This window comes from Falco naumanni, chromosome 5, assembly GCF_017639655.2.
Source record: "Falco naumanni isolate bFalNau1 chromosome 5, bFalNau1.pat, whole genome shotgun sequence".
Lineage (NCBI taxonomy): Eukaryota > Metazoa > Chordata > Aves > Falconiformes > Falconidae > Falco > Falco naumanni.
This window is the reverse complement of record NC_054058.1, coordinates 29,993,391-30,016,409: the sequence shown is the minus strand read 5'-3', so window position 1 is coordinate 30,016,409 and position 23,019 is coordinate 29,993,391. Positions and strand designations below refer to the sequence as shown.

At 37.6% G+C, this 23,019-nt stretch overlaps 3 protein-coding genes across 4 annotated transcripts in view; 2 read left to right on the top strand and 1 right to left on the bottom strand.

The window, feature by feature from the left end:
- Window positions 1-3,444, top strand: part of GNPTAB (N-acetylglucosamine-1-phosphate transferase subunits alpha and beta) — a 45,850-nt gene extending 42,406 nt beyond the window's left edge. Inside the window, exons 20-22 of the mRNA XM_040596819.1 lie at window positions 570-660; window positions 1,827-3,305; window positions 3,338-3,444. Coding sequence (XP_040452753.1) covers window positions 570-660; window positions 1,827-1,904 — 169 coding nt within the window. The 3' untranslated portion in view covers window positions 1,905-3,305; window positions 3,338-3,444. The remainder of the gene's footprint in view (window positions 1-569; window positions 661-1,826; window positions 3,306-3,337) is intronic.
- Window positions 3,445-3,571: 127 nt separating this feature from the next.
- SYCP3 (synaptonemal complex protein 3) lies at window positions 3,572-18,563 on the top strand. The gene is made up of 9 exons (XM_040596822.1): window positions 3,572-5,154; window positions 6,871-7,018; window positions 8,195-8,270; window positions 9,390-9,424; window positions 11,734-11,851; window positions 12,949-13,048; window positions 13,812-13,910; window positions 16,626-16,730; window positions 16,871-18,563. Exons 2-9 carry the CDS (start codon window positions 6,889-6,891, stop codon window positions 16,922-16,924), a joined length of 717 nt encoding a protein of 238 aa, XP_040452756.1. The 5' UTR covers window positions 3,572-5,154; window positions 6,871-6,888; the 3' UTR covers window positions 16,925-18,563.
- The window catches only part of CHPT1 (choline phosphotransferase 1), a 22,635-nt gene continuing 16,404 nt past the window's right edge, over window positions 16,789-23,019 (bottom strand). The window contains exons 6-9 of one of the 2 annotated variants that reach the window (XM_040596820.1): window positions 22,589-22,747; window positions 20,858-20,983; window positions 20,269-20,379; window positions 16,789-16,950 (exon numbers count right to left, since the gene is read on the bottom strand). In XM_040596820.1, the coding sequence (XP_040452754.1) occupies window positions 16,906-16,950; window positions 20,269-20,379; window positions 20,858-20,983; window positions 22,589-22,747 (441 nt within the window). In that variant the 3' untranslated portion in view covers window positions 16,789-16,905. The remainder of the gene's footprint in view (window positions 16,951-20,268; window positions 20,380-20,857; window positions 20,984-22,588; window positions 22,748-23,019) is intronic. The other variant, XM_040596821.1, reaches the window with a different exon arrangement.

The following is a 23,019-nucleotide window of genomic DNA, read 5'->3' as shown; positions in this document are numbered from 1 at the left end:
CATGTTGTTGGTTCCCTTTTTGAGAACATCCATCAAGACTTTGTTAGCTTCAAAAGAACACTTCATTTTTACTTGTTTGTAGCCACAGCAGATTTCTATTGGGGAGGGTTAAAGCATGCTGAAGTACTGGTGGAAATCGGTGTTTATCAAAATGTTTTACAGAATCGTAGGATAGTCCAGTTTGGAAGGGACCTTGGAAGATCATATAGTCCAACATTATGTGGGAAAGGGAACCGAGATGAGATTATCTAGCACCCTGTGCAGTCACATCTTCAAAACCTCCAGTGGTGGGCCAAGTCCCTGAGGAGGTTGTTCCAGTGAATGATTTTCTCCCTGTAAAAAAAATTTTCTTGTATCAAGATGGAACCTCTCGCAGTCCAACTTGTACCGGTTGCCCCTTGGTCCTCTCCATGTAGCTCTTTGTGAAGAGACAACCTCCATCCTTCTTCTATCTGTCCTTTAAGAACTGGAAAAAACTTCCTTTGCCTGTTTCATGGAAAGTCTTTAAAGTTTATGTATTTGCATTTATAATATATGAAGATATTTTTCTGTTTCCTTTCTTTGTGCAGGAGGACATATAGAGACCAGCTCAAATTCTGGACCCATTGTGTTCTAGTAACACTTATTGTATTTACAGTCATCTCATTTTTTGCTGAACAGGTAACATTAATATCTCCTTATCAAATCTATAGTACTTCATAATTGATTGCTGTTATCTTCGGGATAACATAAAATGGGATTTTTTAAGTAGGTTTCGAATAGTAGCTAGGATTTTTCCTTCATAAAAGAAGTGAAGATATTACATGACTAATGATTAGGTTGCTTCAATTCTTTAGTCATATTGAAATTCATTGAAAAGATTCATATTGGAGGGTAGGAGAATGATATTCCCTTTTCAGGCACCTTGTGACTGTGAAGTCCATCATCATTGTGCTGAATTTGGATGCTCAAAATCAGGAACTGGTTTTTAAATTCTCAGTCTATTAACACGTGTATCTGTAAAACTGCAAAGTAAATTATCAGGAAGGAAATTTAAGTAATAGGAATATTCTAGTCCTGAAGAGAATCAGGAGGTATTTAGAATCTCCCTAAGTAAGTGCAAAGACTCGTATTGAATTAAAAATGTTTTGAATCTGACTTAAAGGAGAAAAAAAAACAACAACCCTCCACTTCTGCAAGCGTAAAATGGCTTTCTTGAACATGATTAATCCTGCTAAACTTAGAGGGAGTCAATGGAACAAATCATATGGGTAATTCTTTGCAGGTTGGGGCCTTAAGTAACACTTTCCGTGGTCTGATGAAGAGGGTGTAATTCTTGAAAGGTTGGCTTTTGATTATTATTTTTTTTCCCACCTGTAACTTTTGCATGAATCTTTCCCTTGATTTTCAGCCTTTTGTATATATTAGGAAACTTGCCCTCTGTTGGTAACTTAGTTTTGGAAGGGGTTACTCAACTCAGTACAGCTAGGTATATAAATACTGTTTTAAGATGCCAGCTTTGTGTTGATCTTCTAGAAACTGAATGTAGCCTGGTGTTACATTAATTTAAACACACCAACTAAGTTTAAAATAACCAGAATATAGGTATGCTGTATTTTTCAGTTCCTGCTTGTCTTCTGGTTATTGAGAAGTCCAGTGGAAATGTGTGCATTCCTAATAGATGAATTTGAGTATTTTATTCCTGTGCAGTGGGAAAAAAAAAGACACTATTCACTTAATTACTATGGATGGTACCGATTTCATGATTTCTAGGATGAAAGCTTGATCACCTGTGCACCTCTAGCCCAGTAGAGAACTAAATATTGTAATTTTTTTTCTCTTCTCAGCTAATTGCACTTAAACGAAAGATTTTTCCAAGGAGAAGGATCCAAAAGGAAGTTGGTCATGAACGAATCAAAGTGTAGAAGAGCTTTATTTTGGAGATCAGTCTACCTCAAGATGTGATAAGCATTTAAAATCTCTCATAAGTGTCTTTTATGGTTTGACATTTAACTACATTGATATGAAGAAAAAAAATCGTGCATCTAGAGTTACAGTACTCTGCAGTACTCTTCATGATATGTAAGCTGCTGGAGCTGTGACAATGCAAAACAACAAAAATAACTGCAGGAAACCTGTACATAGGCAGTTTTTAATAGATCTTACGTTACAACTGTTAGTTCATGGCCACATTATCCTTTTTTATAAAAAGGGTTACCTAAAGAAATGTAACTGCATTTATTGCAGTGGATGTTGCCAACTAGAGAATATGTTGGAAGGCAAAGTAGTTTGGGATCAGATTAACAGGTCCTTGATCTTGCATTCCAAAACATTTTGCAAATTTCTGTCGTTGCTGCTTTTTTTTAGCCCTATGGAAAAATTGAGAATTATGTAACTTGTCATTTAGGTTTAATATACGTTTATTGATGTTGACATTCTTTAAAGCACAGTGACAATTCATCCCCTATCTGTAGTACTTAATTGAGATCTGGAAGAAATGTATGCTAATAAAAAAAAATACACAGTAACAGAATTACTGATGGTTATTTGAAAGATTCTTTATCTATGATGTATTATATTCCAAAGAATATAATGGTGTTATTTTTTGGTTTGATTACAAAGAGAGGGTTGTAATCACATGAAAATGATCAAGGTATAGTATTTTACAAGCATTGTAAATACAAAAGCAAAAGTGCCTCTCTCTATGAATGGGTAACAAAGAATTTTAATGTAGCAATGTATAGGAGCAGTGTTTCCTTTCAGAAAACAACATTTGTACCGACATATGAAGCTTTGGTGTTTTTAAATTTAACAGGGTTTGGCCTTGTATTTTGAGACATCAGAATTAGTATGGTTTTATGTGGGAAAGGATACTGAATCTTTTCAGGCAGAAATTTTTGGTGATGTATCTTCAGTTAATTGTATTATCAGTATTCAAAAAAGCATTAATTTTTGTAATCAGATGATGTACAAAATGTATGTGCATATGTTATTGTAAGATACTTGGTTTGCTTTGAAATTAACTAAAATGTGATAAGTTTCGTCTGTTTCTGTTTTAAAGTACACCAAAACCCATTTTTTTATAAATTCTTAATCTTCCAACAGTAATAATTTCATAGTAATTTGAAGCATGAATGAATTCTCAAAGTAGAACCAAACTTTTAGGCATTGTAAAAATGCAGGCGCTTTCAATTATTAAGGTTATATTTCATGCTAGCAATATTTATATTCCATGTTTCAGCATAATATATAAGTAGTTTAAATCTACAGTACTTTGGACTAGCAGAAGATGAGACATTTCAAGAAATACAGGAAAGCTTTGATAGGTTCTTACACTTCTAACTGTTATTGGGTAGAGGTTCTTACACTTCTAACTGTTATTGGGTAGATTCAAGTTTGACTAGCATCTGTGTTGTTTTTTGTAAATGGTATTTGGCATTCTAATTAAAATGGTTGGAAAACTTGGTTGAAATTTTAAGGCAGTTTTTCTGCTGAAGTAATATGTAAATCAATAGATGGCATAGGTAGCTCAGCTGTCACTATAATTCCTTTTTGTTTAAGCAAAAAGTTTTGATGGTAGATTGATGCAGTTTTGTTTTACTACAGCAGTAAGAGCACAAGAGATGTAGCATAAACTTACTGAGAAGCATTCATTGAAAATCAGTAATAAAATCTGTGTGCGTGGTACCTGGAAAAGAGGCAAGCAAGCGAAGCAGGGTAAGACATGAACAGTATTGTAGTTGCAACTAAGCACCCAGCCATGCAGGTCCTCCTTCCTGCTGGTGGGATGAAGGAGAGAAATGGAAAGGTGAAAGTGAGAAAAACTTTTAATAAGTTTTAACAGTTTAATAAGTGATAGGCTAGGAAGAAACACAAACCAAAGTGATGCAAAGGGGGATACTAAGATACTGTATCTCCCCAAAGGAGGCTAATCCCCAGGCAGTCTGTGAAGACCAAACTCACAGCTTTTATTGCAGAGCCTGACGTATGGTATGGAGCACTTCCTCAGTCAGTTCAGGTCAGCTGCCCCAGCAGTGTCCCTGCACTGCTGGCTGGGGGGGGTGAGGAAGGGCTCGATGCTGTGCCAGCCCTGCTCTGAGCAGTGCTGCGCCCATTCAGCCATTGCCAGCAGCAGGGGGGATGCACAGCATGGGCTGCTGTGGGGAAAGCTAACTCCACCCCAGCCCAACCCAGTGAAAACTTGAATGTAGTGAAGGAAATACTAAATAAAATTTCTCAAATGGTTGAGGTTAATGAGAACAGTGTAAATGGAAATAGCAGTAGGTTGTTGTTTTTTTTTTTAATTTAGGTTTTTGTATTTGGTGTTCGTAAGTAAAGATTGGAATATGTTAAGTGGCTGAGGACAGAAAATCCTGTGGGAACAGCAGAAAAATCCAAAACCTAAACCATGTAGTTTGTAAAAGTTAACCTGACTGGAGAAAGACTGCCTGTTTGTGTTGACTTACGGAAAAATCCTTCCTTGGCATTGCATCCTGCCCTACATACACAAGAACAACATATTTTGCAAACTTCTTGTTGTCTGAATGAACAGTTAAAGCCATTTCTATAAAAAAGAATAAAAGGAGGTTAAAGGTCGGTGACATTCAATCGAGTCAAACGCCTCCTGAGGGTGGCGTGGGGCGCGTTACTTGGCGTGCGCCGCGCCGGGTTTCCCGCCTTTTTCCTCGGGCGTGGGCGGGTTGGAGGCGAGAGCGCGCCCTGTCCTCCGCGCCTGCCGCCGGAGCAGTCGTGTGTGGCGGTGAGGGGGTCGGGAGGGCGTGAGGCGGCCTGCCTCCCTGCCGCTGCTGGGGGCCCTCCGGGTGAGGCGGCGAGAGTGGAGAACGAGGCCATCGCGCGGCAGGGGGGTGAAAGATGTGGGGGTTGAGAGTAAAGGAACAGGGGGTTAGGACACTGTGACGCCCCTTTAGCTTTTGGCACCCCAGTGGCTTCCCCCCCGAAACGTGTTCTGGGGGTGGGGTGGGCCCAAGTCTCCCATGCTCTCAGAGGTAGAAACAGGTGGGTCCCCTGGTGAAAAGCCCCACGCAGGAAATTAACACAAATACCGGTTTATTTCATATCTTTTTGGGCAGGGTGAAAAAAGGAGGTGAGTTTCTCTCAAAAATCATCCTTAACTACACAACTGTGGACTGGCGATACGTGAATCAGCTAAAGCAGGTAGCTAAACAGTATGGATGAAGGCTGTATGGGGTTGCGAGGTTGCAAGATTGTTTTGCAGTGTATGGAGGGACTGGGAAGTTGTGCTTTGTGTACTGAGTTTCAGTACAAAGAAAAGTGCCTGCATCTGAGATAAAATGTGCTTGCAGTTTAAAGTTGCAGTGCTTTGGCAGCACAGTCAAGAGATGCACAGCCAGATGCTGTACTAGTACTTGCCTTACATCATGTTTTCAACAGACACAGTAATTGAAAAGCAGAATGAACCTTGAAGATTTTTATTTCATTTAAAAGCAATTTTAATGTAAGAACTTCTGATTTTCCAGTTAGTAATTTAAAGAGATAGTGGTTTTGTTTTCAAGAGGTCTAAACCCCCTCATTATATAGAGATGCATCAACCTCAGAAAAAGATGGATATTAAGAAGCAGTGTTCCTTATTTAGTAGCTTAGTGTGATCATGTATATATCCATGTAACATGTATTTAAAAAATATATATTTTTATAGCTATGGACAACTAATTCAAAAAATAAATGGGAAACTCAGGTGTGTGAGGCAGGTGTTAATGCTCGGGAGACTTCACAGACCAAGAAATGAAAAAGATCTTTACTGGAGTTCGCAATTTGAGTGTGTGAACCTAATTTTTAGATCTGTCTTTGCCCTGGTTTGTGGAAAACCTATTGATATTTCTAGCCATGTTGAACTGCATCTAGAATGAGAAGTTTATTCACTGCCGAGTCAGGTCTTGCTCAGTTTGGAAAACAGGCTACTTGCAACCCATTTCTTTTTCTGTATTCTGTCCATCTTCCAAGTAATCCTGTTATTTTTTGAAAGGTTTTTTGAAGTGTATGTTATGTGACACAACTTGAAATGCTTCATACCTCTTGCTATCAAAGATAATGAGAGAAGAAATACTTCAGCAAGGATTCAGCATCTTGCTATTTCTTTTTGTATTTATATATTATTTCTATTGTTGATAAAGTGCTAAGGAAAAACTGATTTTATTTTGTCACTCGTGCATTTAATGATTACAACTGTGCTCTTTTCCTTCTAAACAGATATTTTACTCCTTGAATATTTACAAAAAAACAATATATAAAAGTTATTACTAAAGTAATTAATATTTTTTTCATAGGGCAGTGTATTTGCAAAATGCTTACAAATACAGAAGCTGCCTTAGTTACATTACAGAATGCAGAGGCGTAACATATAAATAAAGATAATTCAGAAACTGAAAGTTGTTCAGGATTTTTAAAAATGGCATGTGTGTCTGCATGTTTGTCTTTCTTGTGTGGGATGGCTTGTAGAATCAGATTGTCCTTTATGGTTTATCATTTCTGTATTTTGTAAAATAGAATATTGGCATATCTTTTTGAGTATGCAGTGCTGGATGTGGCAAAACACATAATAAACACGGAAGATGAGCCAGCAGGGACCTTAAGAAAGTGCATAATTTACTTCCTTGTTTTTCAGCAGAGTCAAGTATGTTCCTGCTAGCTCTGGGTTTGTTTTTTTTTTTTACCCTGTTCTTAAAAACACCCCTTACGGGTAATCCTGTGGATTATCTCAAAACTAAGTCAGTTTGACTGCTTGAATATCCTTACAGGTGGAGACTGTTGCAGGGCTGTCCATAACAGGTCCATTTAAGCATGAAAGTGTATTTATCTTCAAAGTGTTGTGGGGAAGGTTATGTAACAAATATAACATACCATTTCAGTCAGTAGGAACAAAATCTCATTATGGCACCATCGGGAAGAAAGCATGGAGGAAAAGCTAGTAAAGCAGCCCAAGAGGGTCAAGCCATACCTGCCTATGACTTTCAGGAGGACAGAAAAGAGCTGAGTGGATCGGAAGAAGATATTAGAGAAGGTGCTTATGTCATTATTTTTTTAATTTATTTATTTTAAACATGAAGTTTATAATATTTCTGACTACAAGTAGAAGTGAAGGCACTTCTGTGTCAGCGAGTGTCTGAATAAGCATGGTTCAAAATGTTTGTGACAGCTAACTTCCTGTTCTGTAATTTTGATTGGTAAGAGAACACAATAGAATAGCTCTGTGTAGTGCACTAATATGTCTTAAAATTATAGGTGAAGTCTTCAGTAGAGTAGGATTTTGTTACATGATTTTGATACCTTATTTTAATTCCATATCCTTCTATCACCTGGTTGCATGTAACATTGTGAGATCAGGACAGAACGAAAGAAAAGCTCTGCTTGCTTGTATGGAGTGCTGAGTCAGGTAGGGTAGTTGGAATCTTAATGCCAGCAGGATTATGAGTAATTCAGGAAGGATCTGAACTGAAGAAAAGAAAGGAAGAAGCAGAGAAAGCTGAGGAAAACAGAAAAGTCAACCAGGGAGTTCTTGTTTGATTTTGAGGGAGTGTCATCAAAAAGTGGACTTCTGCTTAAAAATGAAGTTATCATTCATCACGTGATAGGTTTTTTGTAAAGTGTGATGTAACTCCATTTGTGGATTTTTGTCTTTCAGCACTTATATCTGGGTTTGTTTCTCTTAATTTCTCACCTTCTTCATTTGTTTAGACAAAATTCTCCCCCTTCCCCCTGTTAGTGAAAATCAGAGTGCCAGGGATATTTTTTTTTTTGAAAGAATATAAACATCTATTTGTGACTGTGCTTTGTTAAGTGTCAGAGTACATAATTTCAGTACTTTACAGTAAATGAAATTCTTACAAATTGGGCTTTTTCAAGTTTTAGATTATTTTTAACTTTCTGATGATTGGTATATTGCAAGTTGGGAATAACGGCGTAGTAGTGGGCAGAGAAACTAAAACTGGTTGAGAACAGTCTAGAGGAACTCAAAGCAGTGCCAGCTGAAATCTAGCCTTGCAGAATAATTCACCACCATCTGTCAAATCCAGATTCAAAGTTTTAGGAGCTACATGTGTTAATGGAAGGGAACTGAGACCCATGAGACATGTTCAGAGAAGTGGCATTACAGAAAAGTAATTATACTTCTAATAATTCAAATTACCCCTACAAAATATAAGATGTTTCTGTAAATCTTTTTGAAATTTGTATTAAGGTGAAACACCGGTAATGGACAAGCATGTAAAGAAAAGACCTTTGGTGACTACTCGTGTGGTTCCAGATGACGTTGGGTAAGGTTAGGATTTCCTGTCCCTCATGCCCGCCAGCAAAATAAGCAAGCCTTAAATAGATACCGATTTCGGTTATTCAATATGCTTGTTGTGCTTAGGTTTGCGTTTTCTTAGTATTTGATTCAAAAATCAGGTGACAGATGGTGCAGTAATTGTATGTTAAATAAGAAAATATAACACTTTAAAATAAGTAATTCTATAGTTTCTTTGTAAATACTTGTGAACATGCATAAAAATTGACATGTATGAGTTCTTAACATTCTTCTTTCAAAAGATGATTTGTTTTATTGAAAAATGTTGATAATTTCATTTTTTTCCCACTGATGTTTGTTGCTTGAAGATATTAATAGTACTTTAAACGATCCAATTACTGCATGAAAAATAAATTATTTTTACAGATAAATCTTATGAAATTCAGTATTTACGGACAGTGAAAATGTAATTAAAAAGTGTATGTTGAAATAGTTTTTAGCAAGATTATAGCTGTTGAGTCCAAGATAAGGGTTTTTCCTCTATCCTGCCCCGCCCCACCCCCACCCCCCCAAAAAAAAAAAAAAAAAAAGAAAAAGTGATATCCTGTAGAGAAGATATAAAACAAGATAAACATTTTCTTTACTCACTGTGTCCCCTTTTGGATATGTCCACTATTGTAACACTGCCTTACACAGTGATGTTTTCATCATAAAGTTGTTTTAAAAACCACCCTGCTATTTATTTGTCCTGGATTTTTCTTACTGAACCCGTCATGCTAACTTATTGGACTTGTTTTCATTTGATGTTCCTAATACCTTTTGTGTTTTCTTCTTGTATAGGGAATGATCAATTTTATTTACTGTCCTCCCTCACTCAAGACTTTTTAAATGCCTAATAATGCCTTTTAACTGGGGGGTATGTTAATAGAGTCTAGTAAAATTTCTTTTAAAAAGCAAATTAGTGTGAAAAAGAGACCTCTCACAGGAGCAGAAAAGCAGTGTCACTTTTTATCTTGTAGAACAGTAGCAGCTCTGTCACTGCTTACAATCAATAAGCATGTGAATAAAATGAGTTTTAAGCATATACAACATGTCTTATTCTAAAGTCAGAAAATGGGCAAATAAAGTTTTTAAACACTTTTTGTAGGGGTGAAGTACAGAATATGCTGGAAAGATTTGGAGGTAAGTACGTTTACATTCTAATAAATCAAAAAAACCCCAACTGTTTAAGTTGCAGATTTGGCAGCAATTCCTTACCATAAAATAACTTTGAAGATTTACCTAAAATGACCAGTCTTTGTATCATTCTTCAACATTTTTGAAAAAAGCCAGTTGTCAGAAAAAAAATTATATCCAAGTAGGGAAAGAAGAGAAGGGAATAACTGCATATAAAGTGAGATGTCATTACCTATACTAACACAAAGAAAAAAGGGGAAGATGCATGAGTGCTTTTGGTTATTAAGTCCAATTTTAAGATGAAGGTTAAGAGGTAGTGATTATATTGGAGAGAAAAGGGACAATATGAGTTAAGTGTTCTTACTCAGTTTTTTATTACAATGACATAGAAGAGACTGGGGATCGCAAGATTTGAGTGACAAATTAGGGGCATGTAAATCTTAGTATGAGCAGCTAAATAGAACAAACAGATTTAATTTTAGACAAGGAATTTTGAAAGTAGATTGTAGTTGCGAGTTGCGATACAGAATGAGCTAGAGAGTAGTCTACTCCACACCTTGAGAAGTCTAGAGCACAGGGCATCAGTAGAAAAGAGAATTTCAGCAGTCAGGAGGAGGAGTACAAGTTTCTAGTTAAGCTAAATAATGAGGATCAGTAATGCCTGTTGTCTCACGATAAGAGATTTATGCATGTCACCTAGCTGGATTTAGTTCAGTTATAATCAGATCCTCAGATGACTTGACTTACAGCTAAATTTCCGGCTGATAGTTCACAGGTTAGAGAAAAAAACATTTCACTTGTAAAGAATGTGTAATACATATCATAGTAACAAAAGTATCAAAAAGCTGTGGAAGGAAGGGAAACCATCTTAATAGCAGTATGACATGCTCAATAGCTGATTAATGCTTTCATTGTGTGTGTAAGGAAATGCTGTACATAGTCATTACTTGCATGTAAATCTTAAGGTGGAAGAGGAGTTAAAGGGTTTCCTTAATCCATGAATTAAAACTTTTTGCTGTTAAGGTACATATTAGAATGCTATTACCAATCTAACAATCTAGATAGGAGGAGGATTTCAATGTTAAAAAGCTAGAATTGCTTGTTATTGAAGACTCGAAAGTAGGATGGAAGGAAGGAAAGTGAATGGATCAGAGATGAGATGCTGTCTGCTCAGAAATAGGTTTGGCATTAGCAGGAGCAGATGCCTCTGCAAATTAGAGGGAAATGTTTCCTGAAATCTACAGTGAGAAGGAAAAGAAATTGCTGTATTAACCTTAATCTGTGACTTGTTAAATCTCCAAATGTAAAGTGAAACAAACATACTAACTTATAATAACTTTTTAAAAGTACTGTTTCTCCAAAGTATGAAAAAGTTTGTCATTCATTCATGACACAGAACACATGTGTGTTCACAGTGACAGTAATCACATACTACTTTTTATTTATTTTTGAAGTCTAAGTAATTTGACTATTACTCTGAAAAATGTGTGTTTTCTAGAAAAAAAATCAATTATAAAGTGTCAGCATAACTAAATTCCTTGAAGGTCTGGAAGGTCTGTACTGACACTGCAGTCATGCAGCTAATCTGATGAGGATTTTCATGATGTGACTAAAACATTATTAGACACTAGAGAAATGAGCAAGATGTCTGTACTCAGGCTTCTGCAAGGTATCTCTAGCTCTGGAGACTTCACAGGCTGTGATATGTCCAAATACGTTTGAAGATAATGCAGTGTGAATTGGATAGTGGTTCCAGTGTTTCGAGCATGTATGTGTGCTTATTGTATGGATATGTTAGAAGTGCATCTTGGACCACAATAGTCAGTAGGGCAACACCTGATGACAGTGTGTAAGGAACTGATTTATATGTATGTAATGGAAGCACTTGCAGCTACCCTGAGTTCAAACCGCTGGCCAGTTTCAGTTCACTACCTACCTACTACCATCCTGCCTTGAATAAAAGAAGCTAAAGCTGGGTCACATCGCAGTAGGTCCTGTTTGGTCTGGCCCGAGAGAGATGGCACTCGAAGCAGATGCTAGAGAAGTTGGTGGGGCTGGGATGAGCAGCTGGAACTGCAGAGGCCAGCTGTCGGGTAGGGTGTATGGGGGGCTTAGGGAAGCTGCACCCACACACCAGTGCCAACAGCAGGTTGAGGGACACTCTATAAACAGCAGCCAGGAGCCCAGATCACATTAGCTTCCCTCCATTAGAACACTGCTTGTTTCCTTCTCCAAAGTATAACTCATCAGCATTTTCAATAAAAGGCACAATGTATCTTGGTATGCTTAATTTCTAAATATTATTTGATTTTTAGCTGACATTAACAAGGCTCTCTTAGCTAAGAGGAAAAGATTGGAAATGTATACGAAAGCCTCACTCAAAACCAGTAACCAGAAGATTGAACAGGTTTGGAAAACGCAGCAGGAGCAAAGGTAGCATTTATCCTTGTTTTTCAAACCTATGAAAGCAACTTCATTTTTGTGTCACAGCATAGCTAGGTAGTCCATCTTCTTGCAGTTAAGTAGCAAGTAGTGTATCTACTAGTTAAATAACTGCCCACGTCCTCTGTTTCTGCTGTGTCTAGTTGTGTCCACTTGGTTAGATTGACAGTAACACTTTAGCATAGTTCTTTCTCTTTTGAATGGAGAAACTTAAGACTTGGAATTTTGAGAGCAAGGTATCCTAAAGGGCTGGTTTTATTTGTATCTTTGTGGAATATGATCTTTTGATGTTGTTTTTGTCTTTTAAACCAATGTTTTTATTTTTTCCACTTCAGTTGGAATTTTTGTTTCTACTTGAAAACTGAAAAATGTTTAGTTAGTAACATACCATCCTGGTTAAGAAAGAAAACAATTTTCACTTTCACATTGTAAATAATTGTAAATAATTTTCACCCTACTAACATTCCTTTCACCTCTGAAGGCATATTTAATTACTACATCTGATATTACAGGTAGAGCAAACTTTAAAAATGAGACAGCCAAAACCTGAAAGTCAGCAATACTTATAATTGTCTTTTTATATATGTATTTATTATATATATTTACATAATATATAGAAAATATATATTTGTATAACTTTTAAAATATATTAGAAACTGTCATTGACAAAATTTAAGTTTACATAAAGAAACTAGAGCATAATGAACTAATGAAAGAGCTAATAAACTTCATTATAAACCTCTTGTGTTAAAGCCAAGATCTGTAGCTCGGTTGGATAAACACAGTAAATCTCAGAAAACCTGACACTGTTAGGAAGAAAAGTTGCTGTAATTTTTTTTTAAACTGAGTTTTGTATATGAGTGTTCTGTCCTTATAGTTACATAATCCACATTCACTCAGAAAGTGTGTGTCTGTGTATGTGTGTTCAGTTTTTCAAAACATGAAGTATTCAGTTATAGCCAGATGTCAAAATAGCCTGTTTCTGTATGCCCGCTCCTTTTATTCTACTCCATGTGTGTGTTGCACCTCAGCTTTCTTTGTAATTCTTCATAGCATTTGTCATATTTATGGCTAGTGTCTGTTTGTAGGCAGAAGCTCAATAACGAGTTCTCCCAGCAGTTCCTGACTTTATTTCAGCAATGGGATGTAGATGTGCAGAAAGCAGAGGAGCAGGAAGAAAAACTAGCGGTGGGTTTCCAGCATGGCTTGAGTTTCACAGTATTTTCACCAGGAAGGGATATTGTTGTTTAGACAGTCAAGAAATGTAAAAACACTTTATGTAGTTTAAACAAACATATGATTGTTTGCCTTGGTTAAAAAAATTAATTCAAGTTTGGTGACTCAGACTTGAATTAAGTTTTCGTGCATTCATAAAATTTATTGCAAGTTTATAAATGGCAATTAGTCATGCTGTAGGAAGTGTATGGCTTGAGAAAAGCCAAGACCATTTATGGAGAAGACAGACGGGTGCAGTTTCTGTACGTCAATATTCTTTGGGTTCAGGGAACAAAGGAGTAAAGGAAATCAGTTGTCTTTTAGCGTGTGTTGCCTAAAAATATGCTTGTGTATAATAAATGTGTGAGAATTTATCATTGAAAGGGGATAGGAGCTATACAATGGAATGTAACTGTATTTGTACTCCCATCGCATTTTCAAGTTTTCCTTTTCCCTGGGCAGCACATTTCCCTGGGATACCCTCAAAAATGGTGCCAGATAGCAATCCTCACAGGGATAACTCAGGTTGGAAGGAACCTCAGGTGACTTAGGGCTTAATCCAGTCTTCAGTCTTTCTTTAATTAACAAGAAAAACTCTCCAGGCAGAGACCTATGTTATGTGACCCAGATTTCCAGAGAAGGCAGAATTTCTGATTCTTATAAATGACATTAGTGTTGCTGTCCAAGTACTTTTTGTTAACTAATGTGATTATTTTTTATTTTGCTTCTGCTTCAGAATATGTTTCGTCAGCAACAAAAAGTTTTTCAACAGGCAAGAATAGTTCAAAGTCAGAGACTAAAAACCATTAAGCAACTCTATGACCAGTTGTTAAAGGTACAGTAAGTTTTCTCCTTAGAAGGCAGCTGATCCTTATCATATGACTTCAGAAAGCTGTATTAATTCAGCCTTTATGAAATACAGAGATCTAAGGGTCATTTAAGGAAAATAACAGCCTTGCATGAATATTCATGTTACTATCTTTCCCTTATTTGTTAAGAACATGGCTTGTTCTCTCTATACATGCATACACATTGCATCCGTTTAATGAAGGATCTAGTTAAATGTGTTCTCACAGGGATCTGCTTGGCTTGCCTGCTTCAAATATTTAACCATAATCCTCAGAACATACTTGCTAAACAGAGCAGAGTTTGTACCAGTTGAAAGGTTATATAGGTCAGTTAAATGATCAAGATTTTATCTTAATTATTCCCTTAGATTTTTGAATGTATTTTAAAAAGTGAAGCTTGACAGTCTATTAAAAATACATCTCAGGATTCAATTTACTGCTTTTATTACTGCTGGCATATGCATCCCCCATAATGAGAATTAGCAATTTTTTCTGTCATTAGCCTTTCTAGCTATTGCTGCTGCTTGTAAGGAAAGTGGTCCTTAAAGAAAATCAGTTGTAATTCCCTCAAAATTATTGAGTTAGAACTCCCTTCATCTCTTCCTAAGCAACATTCATTAGGAGGGGATTCCTCTCTGTAAACTGGTATTCCAGGTAAGCATTCACTAAAATTGTTAATAGGAAGAACCTGATGGAAATAATGTTTTATGGAGAAAACAGGCCCAGCTGGATGGTTATGTCATCAAGCCCTTTTAACTTTCCTGTTGTTTTATGCATAATTTTTGTGTTTGCTGGGTGTCCCTACAAACACTATTGCTTTTGGACAGTGCTTACAGAGATAATGTATTTGAAACACAATTCACACTCGTCAACTGTGGTGTGGTTTGATTTTTTTTCTTTTTTGACGAAGTAGCTAATATACTAGATAGCAAACAAAAAAATAAGTACTATTCAAAAATTTGACTTTTTGGTAAAAAAATTTCCATGTCATTTTACATGAAGAACAAAACACTTTATCCCAGAATTTCCTTCCCCCACTGTTTTTCTGAGGAAGGTATTAGAAATCTGAACTGTGAGAAAAATGGGAGTACCCTCAATGATAGGTTTTGTCATTAATGTAGAGGCACACTATCATAGAACCATTGAAGGGCTGAGGTTGGAAGGGACCTCTGGAGGTCATCTGGTCCAGCCAGCAGGTGGTACAGCAGGGCTACCTAGTCAGTTGCCTAGGCCTTCTGTCCAGATGGCCTTTGAATATCTCCAAGGATGGAGATTCCACAGCCTCTCTGGGTAGCCTGTTCCAGTGCTCAGTCATCGTCACAGTAACAATGTATTTCCTGATACTCAGACAGAACCTCCTGTGTTTTCACTTTGTGTCCACTGCCTCTGGTCGTGTCGCTGGGCACCTCAACAGCCTGGCTCGATCTTACTTTGCACCCCTGCTTCAGGTACTTACACATATAGGTAAGATTCCCTCAGCCTTCTTTTCTCCAGGCTGAACAGTCCCAGCTCTAGGCCTTTTCTCATAGGAGAAATGCTTCTGTCACTTAATCATTTTTACGGCCCTCTTATGGGCTCTGTCCTGGATGTCCATGTCTCTCTTGTACTGAGGATTCAAACTAGACACAGCTCTCAAGGTGTCGTCTCACTAGTGCTGAGCAGAATGGAAAAATGACCTCCCTTGAGCTGCTGGAACACTCCTCCTACTGCAGCCTTGGAGACCGTTAGCCTCCTTTGCTGCAAGGGCACACTGTTGGCTCATGTTCAGCTTGGTGTCCACCAGGACCCCCAGGTCCTTTTCTGCCAAGCTGCCTTCTAGCTGTGTAGCCCCCAGTATATACTGGTACATGGGGCGCATTCAAGTTGTCATTTTCTGACAAACTTTGATTTCTATTCAAGTCATTTCCTAACTGGTCCCTTTTTGAAATTTCAGGTGATAAGTCTGAGGTTTTTTCAAGTCTGGTAGCTTAGAAAAATAAATCTGAAATAGAGCAACTCTTAGTTTAAGATAGTTGAAATTTACTGAGGCTATTACAGAAGCATTAATAAATAGTAACAGTTCCAGAATGTGAAAAATGTCTTCATCAAAGATGAAAAACTGAACAGAATTACTTTGATTTTTCTCCTCAAGGAAGATCAAAAGGTAGAAATCAAGCCTCAAATGAGCTTAACTAAATACAAGTCAAGAAAAACACAACTACAGACATGCATACAAGTTAGATATAATGGTATGTACAGAAGGGAAGATGACCAGCAACCTTTACTTGGCTTACCTGGGGAGGTGTGCAAAAAAGAAAGAAATTTAATGGGTTTTATAGTCCTTACTTCAGGTTTCCAAGGTTGTCATAATATTGAACCCCTATTGTTCCTGACAGATATCTGTTTAATCTTTTCTGGTATAATTCTTTATTGAAATGCAGGCTAACTAGCTGAGACCTCACAGATGCTGAGTGGAGGGGGCCATTTCCTTCACAGAGGCTGTATTGTTTCACAGGGTGCAAAGTGTTTAAACAGGAATATAGACTGGAGTTCAAAGTCCTGTATAATCTCTCTGTCAAAAGTTTGTGACAAAACTAATCAATTATCAGTGACCATCGCTCCTGTAAAAATTAAATTTTAGTCTGAATAATGGTTTGTTTACTTGTTTTAAATGAACCCTTTGACACTGAGCAGTTTTGAATTAAGATTATCCTTAATTTCAGAGCATGGAAGAGCTGGAGAAGAGCAATGAAAATCTTCTAGCTGATGCACAATGTGAACTTCGCAAGGAAATGGCTATGTTGCAGAAGAAGATTATGATGGATACTGTAAGTAACAGATTTGTGTAGTCAGTTAAATGCAAAAATAGAACATTCTATAAAAAAGTCATTTTACATTCATTTAATGAGCACAAAGGAATCATATTGATATGGCATTTGTTCAGTATTATCTCCTTTTCTTGTAACAGCAACAGCAGGAGATGGCAACTGTTCGCAAGTCTCTTCAGTCCATGTTATTCTGATGGCTCAATGGAGAAACAACTTGTACCTAAGTAACACGATACAAGTATAGGCATTAGCCATAGAGAAGTATGTTAAGATTTGTATGTCTTAAAAGTTGATATTAAACGCTTTCATGATTGTTCTAATCTCGTGTCTGATAATGTTGTAGGAAAGTATATTAGTAAATTAATTTATATCTTGCCAGGGTGAAAAAAAAAACATTTACTGTCTGTCTGATTAACCTTTAACTACTTAATACTCACTTTCAGTAGCACTGGACTGTTTAAATTGTTTTACTTTTTGTAGTGCCAAATTGTAACAATGGGAAGAATGAATGAAAAATGCATTACCCAGACTTTATGTAACAACTTCAAGCCTTTAAGTAGGTTGTGCAAATGGAAGCATTTTTCGCAAGCTGCAGACTTCAAGATTTTCACAGTTTCAACATTTAGTCTGCTGACATATCAGTAGTTATAAAAGTTCACAGAGTATGACATAGCTCATGTAAGATTGTTTAATGATGTATATTATGGTAAAGTAAATTTGTTAACTTTTGTTAGGCTAGCCATTGTAATATCTTTGTACTAGTAAAGAGATTTATGAACTGGTGTAACTTGTCCAAAAAGCAGGTTTCTTTAGTTGAATGATGAGCCGAGTATCACAGCTTTATATGACATCTGCTCAAGTAAGCATAATTAGATATTATGCATTTGGGGATATATAGTTCCTGTAGAACTACCGCTAGAAGTAATCTAGCTTATTTATTTAGTACAAGTTATTACAAGCCTTTGAGATGGGAGTATTACTTTTTGCAATTCCAAATGACTACTGATGCAGGGAGGTTTAAGGTTTTAAGGATAAAGATTATCTTTCATGTATCTCATTACAGTGAATAAATTAAACAATCAGCTTAGCTTGCATGCCATTTGTTTTTACAGAAGACCATTACAACTGAATAGCCATTTATACAAATTAGGTAGTTCCTAATGTATTTCATGCTTATATTTAATATAACAGCAGATACAACAAAAACCATGCACACCCCCACACACTCAAATGTGATGTTTTCATAACAATGTACTTCAAAAACAGTCCATACAGATTTTTCTCCCCAGCTTACTAGCATTTTCAGTTCAGAATCAAGTCATGTGGTGGTGGCGTTCCAGTTCTGGGAGCCAGAGTAGCGATGGCTAGCTTACAGAAACCTCAGCTGCTGGGTTGCAGCTGAAGCTGAACAAGCAATCGGTATGGAGCGCTTTTTGTTCTGCGTCTGCTTGGACTCAGGGAAGGAGCAAACACAGAAGTTACATTGTGAGAATGATGTATGAGGCAATATGGGCTGCTGGTGGGTAACAAGTAACTATGCTAATTTGTAACTGTGCTGCTGAGTCTCAGCCCCCTAAGGATAATCAGCTGATGCTATGAACTACAGTTAACAGTTTGTGCATCCTATCCTCAATACTAGGTTATTTGTTACTATTGCCTCATGTGTCTGGTTTTCTGACCAAGTTCTGTATTACTTTTCTATCTACAGCCATATCCTTAAAATTACTTACACCTACTACTGCATGATACTTTTTTTGAGACATCTGGGGTACCAAAGGTTGTCATTCTAAAAAAAAAAACCTGCCTATGTCTTTTCCTCAGGTGATTTGTTTACAGTATTCAGACAAACTGAAATGGTCTTTACCGTCTTCTGTTTGCCCAGGGGCTGGGTTCAGGCTGCATTCATGTGTAGATGCTGCGTCTTGCCCGGCCTCGAATGGGAGTAGTAGGATTCATTTGGAATTGATAGCGGTCAGTTACAGTGCCAGTCCTTTGGCAGTAACTGTCAGAGTTACCCCTCCAGTGTATCAGTATATCCTTCTTAGGCTGGACTGTGGTAGATGCTATTTTATTCCCTCCAAATTTAGCAGACAGTAACACCACTTTTAAAATTCCTTGAACACCTTGGGAGGTCTTTTTGAATTAATGTGCAGCTAGGAAGCTGTAGCGGTAGTATTTTTAAAACAAAACCATACCCTTCTTTATTGTACAGTTCAGGAAGGACTTTATGAACTCACAGTTCAGCTATCTATCAGCAACTGAAAGAGTTAACAGACACATTCAACAGCTTTTTACAAAAATCATATTCAAATAGTACTTCTTTAAAGGAGCTAAATAGGGTTTGTGTGCAAGTCATGATTTTCTCTTACAAACAGCAAACTGCTTTCATTCAGCTTTTCTCTAATGACAACAAGCAGCCCTTTAGCCAGGCATGTGTTAGCCAGCGGGTCTGTTCTTAGAGAAAGGCTGGCAGTAGGCCTGACTGGTTTGGAGAGTTTTGCTGTACACTGGGGTTTAGTTCCATGCAGATTTGTTTGGATCAAGTACAGTGATAGCTACAAGACAAGTCAGATAGATTATAAGATAGATGAACACAGTGACAGCAAACATACTTCACAGAGGGTATTACATATGGGTGGATTGCATTGTCACAGTCATTTGAATTCATCAGTGAACTTTGTCATTCACTTGTATAGTTTCACAGATACAAGTCAGAGTAGGTAAAGTTAGTGTCCTTGAAGTACACAACTACCTACAGTCTATGGAATACAACGAGGCAAACCTTATTATGCCTACAAAACTAGAAACTGGCCTTGAAAGAAAACACAATTTTGACCTTGAAAGAAAAGCTACAATTGTATTTAGTAACAGTAGGTTTGTACTTTGATACTAGAGACTACGTGAATACTAAAGGCACTCATAACAGTATTCTGAAATAGAAGAAAATTATCCTGAGCTCTACCTCCTTCATCCTACTGATCCAGTAGCTTGTCCTTTAGAAATTCTGGAACAGAGATGAATGAGTTTTACCTCATGGATGCCTCATTCTACCAGTCTTAATAATGCAGTACTGTATTCATTGCTACCCCTGGCTACCACTTCACAGCAGTTCCAAGAAGACTTTAGAAAATAATGCTAGAAGATTAGTCACTTGGTCTAGGGAAAAGTGAAATTCCTCTTCAAATTCTGGTTGGTAGCACCTTGGTTTGCAGTCTACGTTCACCAGCCCAAAAGTACAGATTTAAGGTTACCTAACAGGCAATGGCAAGTGTTTCAAATGTGATATTCATGATCTGAAACACAGGGGGAAATACATCCTGGAGCAAAAGTACCGATCACCACAGAATCTGCAGGACCTTGTATTTACTAATTCTAACATCTGGTAATGTCTGGGATAGAGCAAGCTTTCTCATAAAACTATTTTTGTGAAAAACTTAATCTGTCTTCCCAAAGAAAGAGAGGCTGCTTCATTCAACATTCCCCTAACTGCTTCTTCTCTTGTCCTTCACCTATTTAATCAGTCATTATGGTTTTGAACCTGTTCAGGAGCTTGATGAGATGAAATTCTGAAGACATGTATATGAAGATGAGCGGCAATCTGTAGGCATACACCAGTGGCATATCTCAGCATATCAAACAAGGATATGAACTTCAAAAGAACAAAACAGAACAGGTTAAAAAAAATCAGTTTTTTTTTTAAATTGTCCCTACTATAAATTCAGCTATACTTTAATCAGTGACAAGTTTTAACAAGCTTTTTAACATATAGAGTTGTCTAGTTCAGAACAATAAAAAGACCAAAATCCCCAAACCCCAAAACCAGCACTAAACACTAACAAAACCTGAAAAACAATTAGTCTGCAGTTCACAGAATCACTTCAAACAAACCAGCTGGACTAAAGCATAATTACAAGAGCAATCTGGAAATTTACTTTTACATCTCTGATCCAAGGAAAGAAGGCCAGTCGGCTCCCAAAATACATGTTTACATGGTATCCTGGCACTTCCTCCACAGTGACAGCTGAAATCTGAGCAAGTCAGAAACGGCAGAGCAGAATGACAGGGACAGTTCTCAAACCTTTCTTTTAAGTATGCTCCCAATTAAAAGTGTAAAACAAAATGCTTACCAATGCTATCCATAGAACAATATATTCATCAACAAAACTGTTGAAATACTGGTCCAAAAACAGAAGTCCTGGCCCAATAAATGCAGTGTCCTGAAGACAGATTTCACTTTTTGTCATGTGAGCCACCTATGTTTAAAAACACCAAAAAGGAGACACACAAAAAAGCATGACTACAAGATCAGTGTAACTACCAGAAAACTGGTGTGATGTCCCTGCCCAGTAACAGCCTGCTTCCACAGCTGTTAGGAGGCAGCAGCAGGCAGGCCAAGAGCTTCACGTGCGCTTCACGTGCACTTCAGGGCCCACTGCTCCCTGACAGTTTCTTTCTCGAGGACCAAGTAAAAACTTCAAAATAGCAAAGTAGTCTAGGTGCCAAGTTTGCCATAAGGAGTCGCCCTGTCGTTCCTTGCCTCTTTGCTTGTGGATACCTGGCAAGTACAATTGAAGTACGGAGGGGTTCCTGTGAACAAAGTGGTCTCTTGGGATAATACAGAAACGTTCAACTATGCCGAACAGCAAAATTCACAGAGAAGCCTGTGTGCATCCCAGTCTAAAGACAGGACAAACCACAAAGCCTTGCGTTCAGAGGAGAGCTGACAGAGGCTTCCACCCTAAGCCAGCTAAGGACGCTTCTCTCCTGCTACAGGGATCTGCGACAGGGAGCAATTCCTGGCTGACATCTGACCTTGATGTGCCACAGCTCCACAGGGTTAGCACCCATGGAGCAGCTCTGGCACAGCCCCACAAACTGCACAGACCTTGGCTCGTCTCTCTGCTGGGCCTCCTGCCTGGTCACACCTTAAGTTTTTACTGCAGTTTGCTCACTCCAGAGTGCCTGAAGGACAGCGCCTCCTGAAACGGTGAGAGCTAAACCCACAAAATCCTTTCCCCACCACCTTTACAGATGTGCTTCTGGGGCAGACTGTCCTCAAAGCTACACATAATGTGCCAAGGGAAACACGGCTTGCTCAGAAGCATCCACAAGCAAGCAGACACAGATGACATGGCTACAAGGTCCTGAGGGAGCAAGGGAGCCAAGGTGCTCAACAGAACAGATGAACCACCTCAAGTTCAGTCTTATGGCTCAGTCTTCTCATCAGCATTCTCTCTCTTGAACCAAGTTAATATCTCACTAGGTGGACTCCTGTTCAGCAAGTAAGTTTGTAGAATGCCTGTTTTCTAGAGTGTGAAAAATGTCATGCTGGGGCGGGGAAGAGCTGGCTCGATTACTGTTGTTAGCAAGTATGTAGTAAGGCAAATTTTATTTTTTAATCCATAATTAGATTTTTAATTACAAAAGAATAAAGATAGGAAAGTTTATCTCTTCATTTTAGTAATTAAAGCAAATTAATCAGATAATTAAATCAGATTTAATTCAGATTTATTAAATCTGATATTAATTCAGATAACTAAATCAGAAGTCACAGCACAGTTAATGATGCTTGAGGGACCACAGTTATGATGTTTAAAGACAGAAAGTATATTTCTAGGAGTAAGTTAAAACTGAGATTTCTAACCAATACATTCCACAATAAGTGTGTGTTTGCATTAGCATCATATATAATCTCTGTAGGAGCCTGAGACTAGTTCAGTGTCTTGGTCATAACAAAACTGGTAATGCAGTGGCAGAGCAGAATGGGAAAACTTGCACAGTGCCCACTGATCCAGCAAGCCTTAAGCCAAGAACCAGTTTAGTTTTAGGAGGTTTAGGACTGAAAAAATATTCCTTACCACCAACTTCTGTGAGATTTTAGCATTCACAAATCCAAATGTCAAGACATACAGGCAAGAATGTTTTTCAAACAGTTGAGTTGTGGACTTTTTATAGATCATAATGGCCAGTATGATAAGTAGTCCAATGTGCAGACCTGGTGAAAGAACACTTGTTCCCTGAAATACAAATGGACAGAAAATTTGTCTTAGGCTTCAAGTCACACAGTAAGGTCCAAATTTTATATGTATTGCAAATATCACTAAATAAAACCACAGTTGCCAAAACTCAGGGAAAGTCCATTATCATTACACCAATGCTATTAGTACCCACTGCAGTGACCACTGATTGATTTCATAAGAAAATTCATTTCTGGTTCCTGTGACAGAAGAAATCCAGTAACAGGTAGAGAGAAGGTAGATAATGAAGTTTTTGCTTTAGCCATCCAACA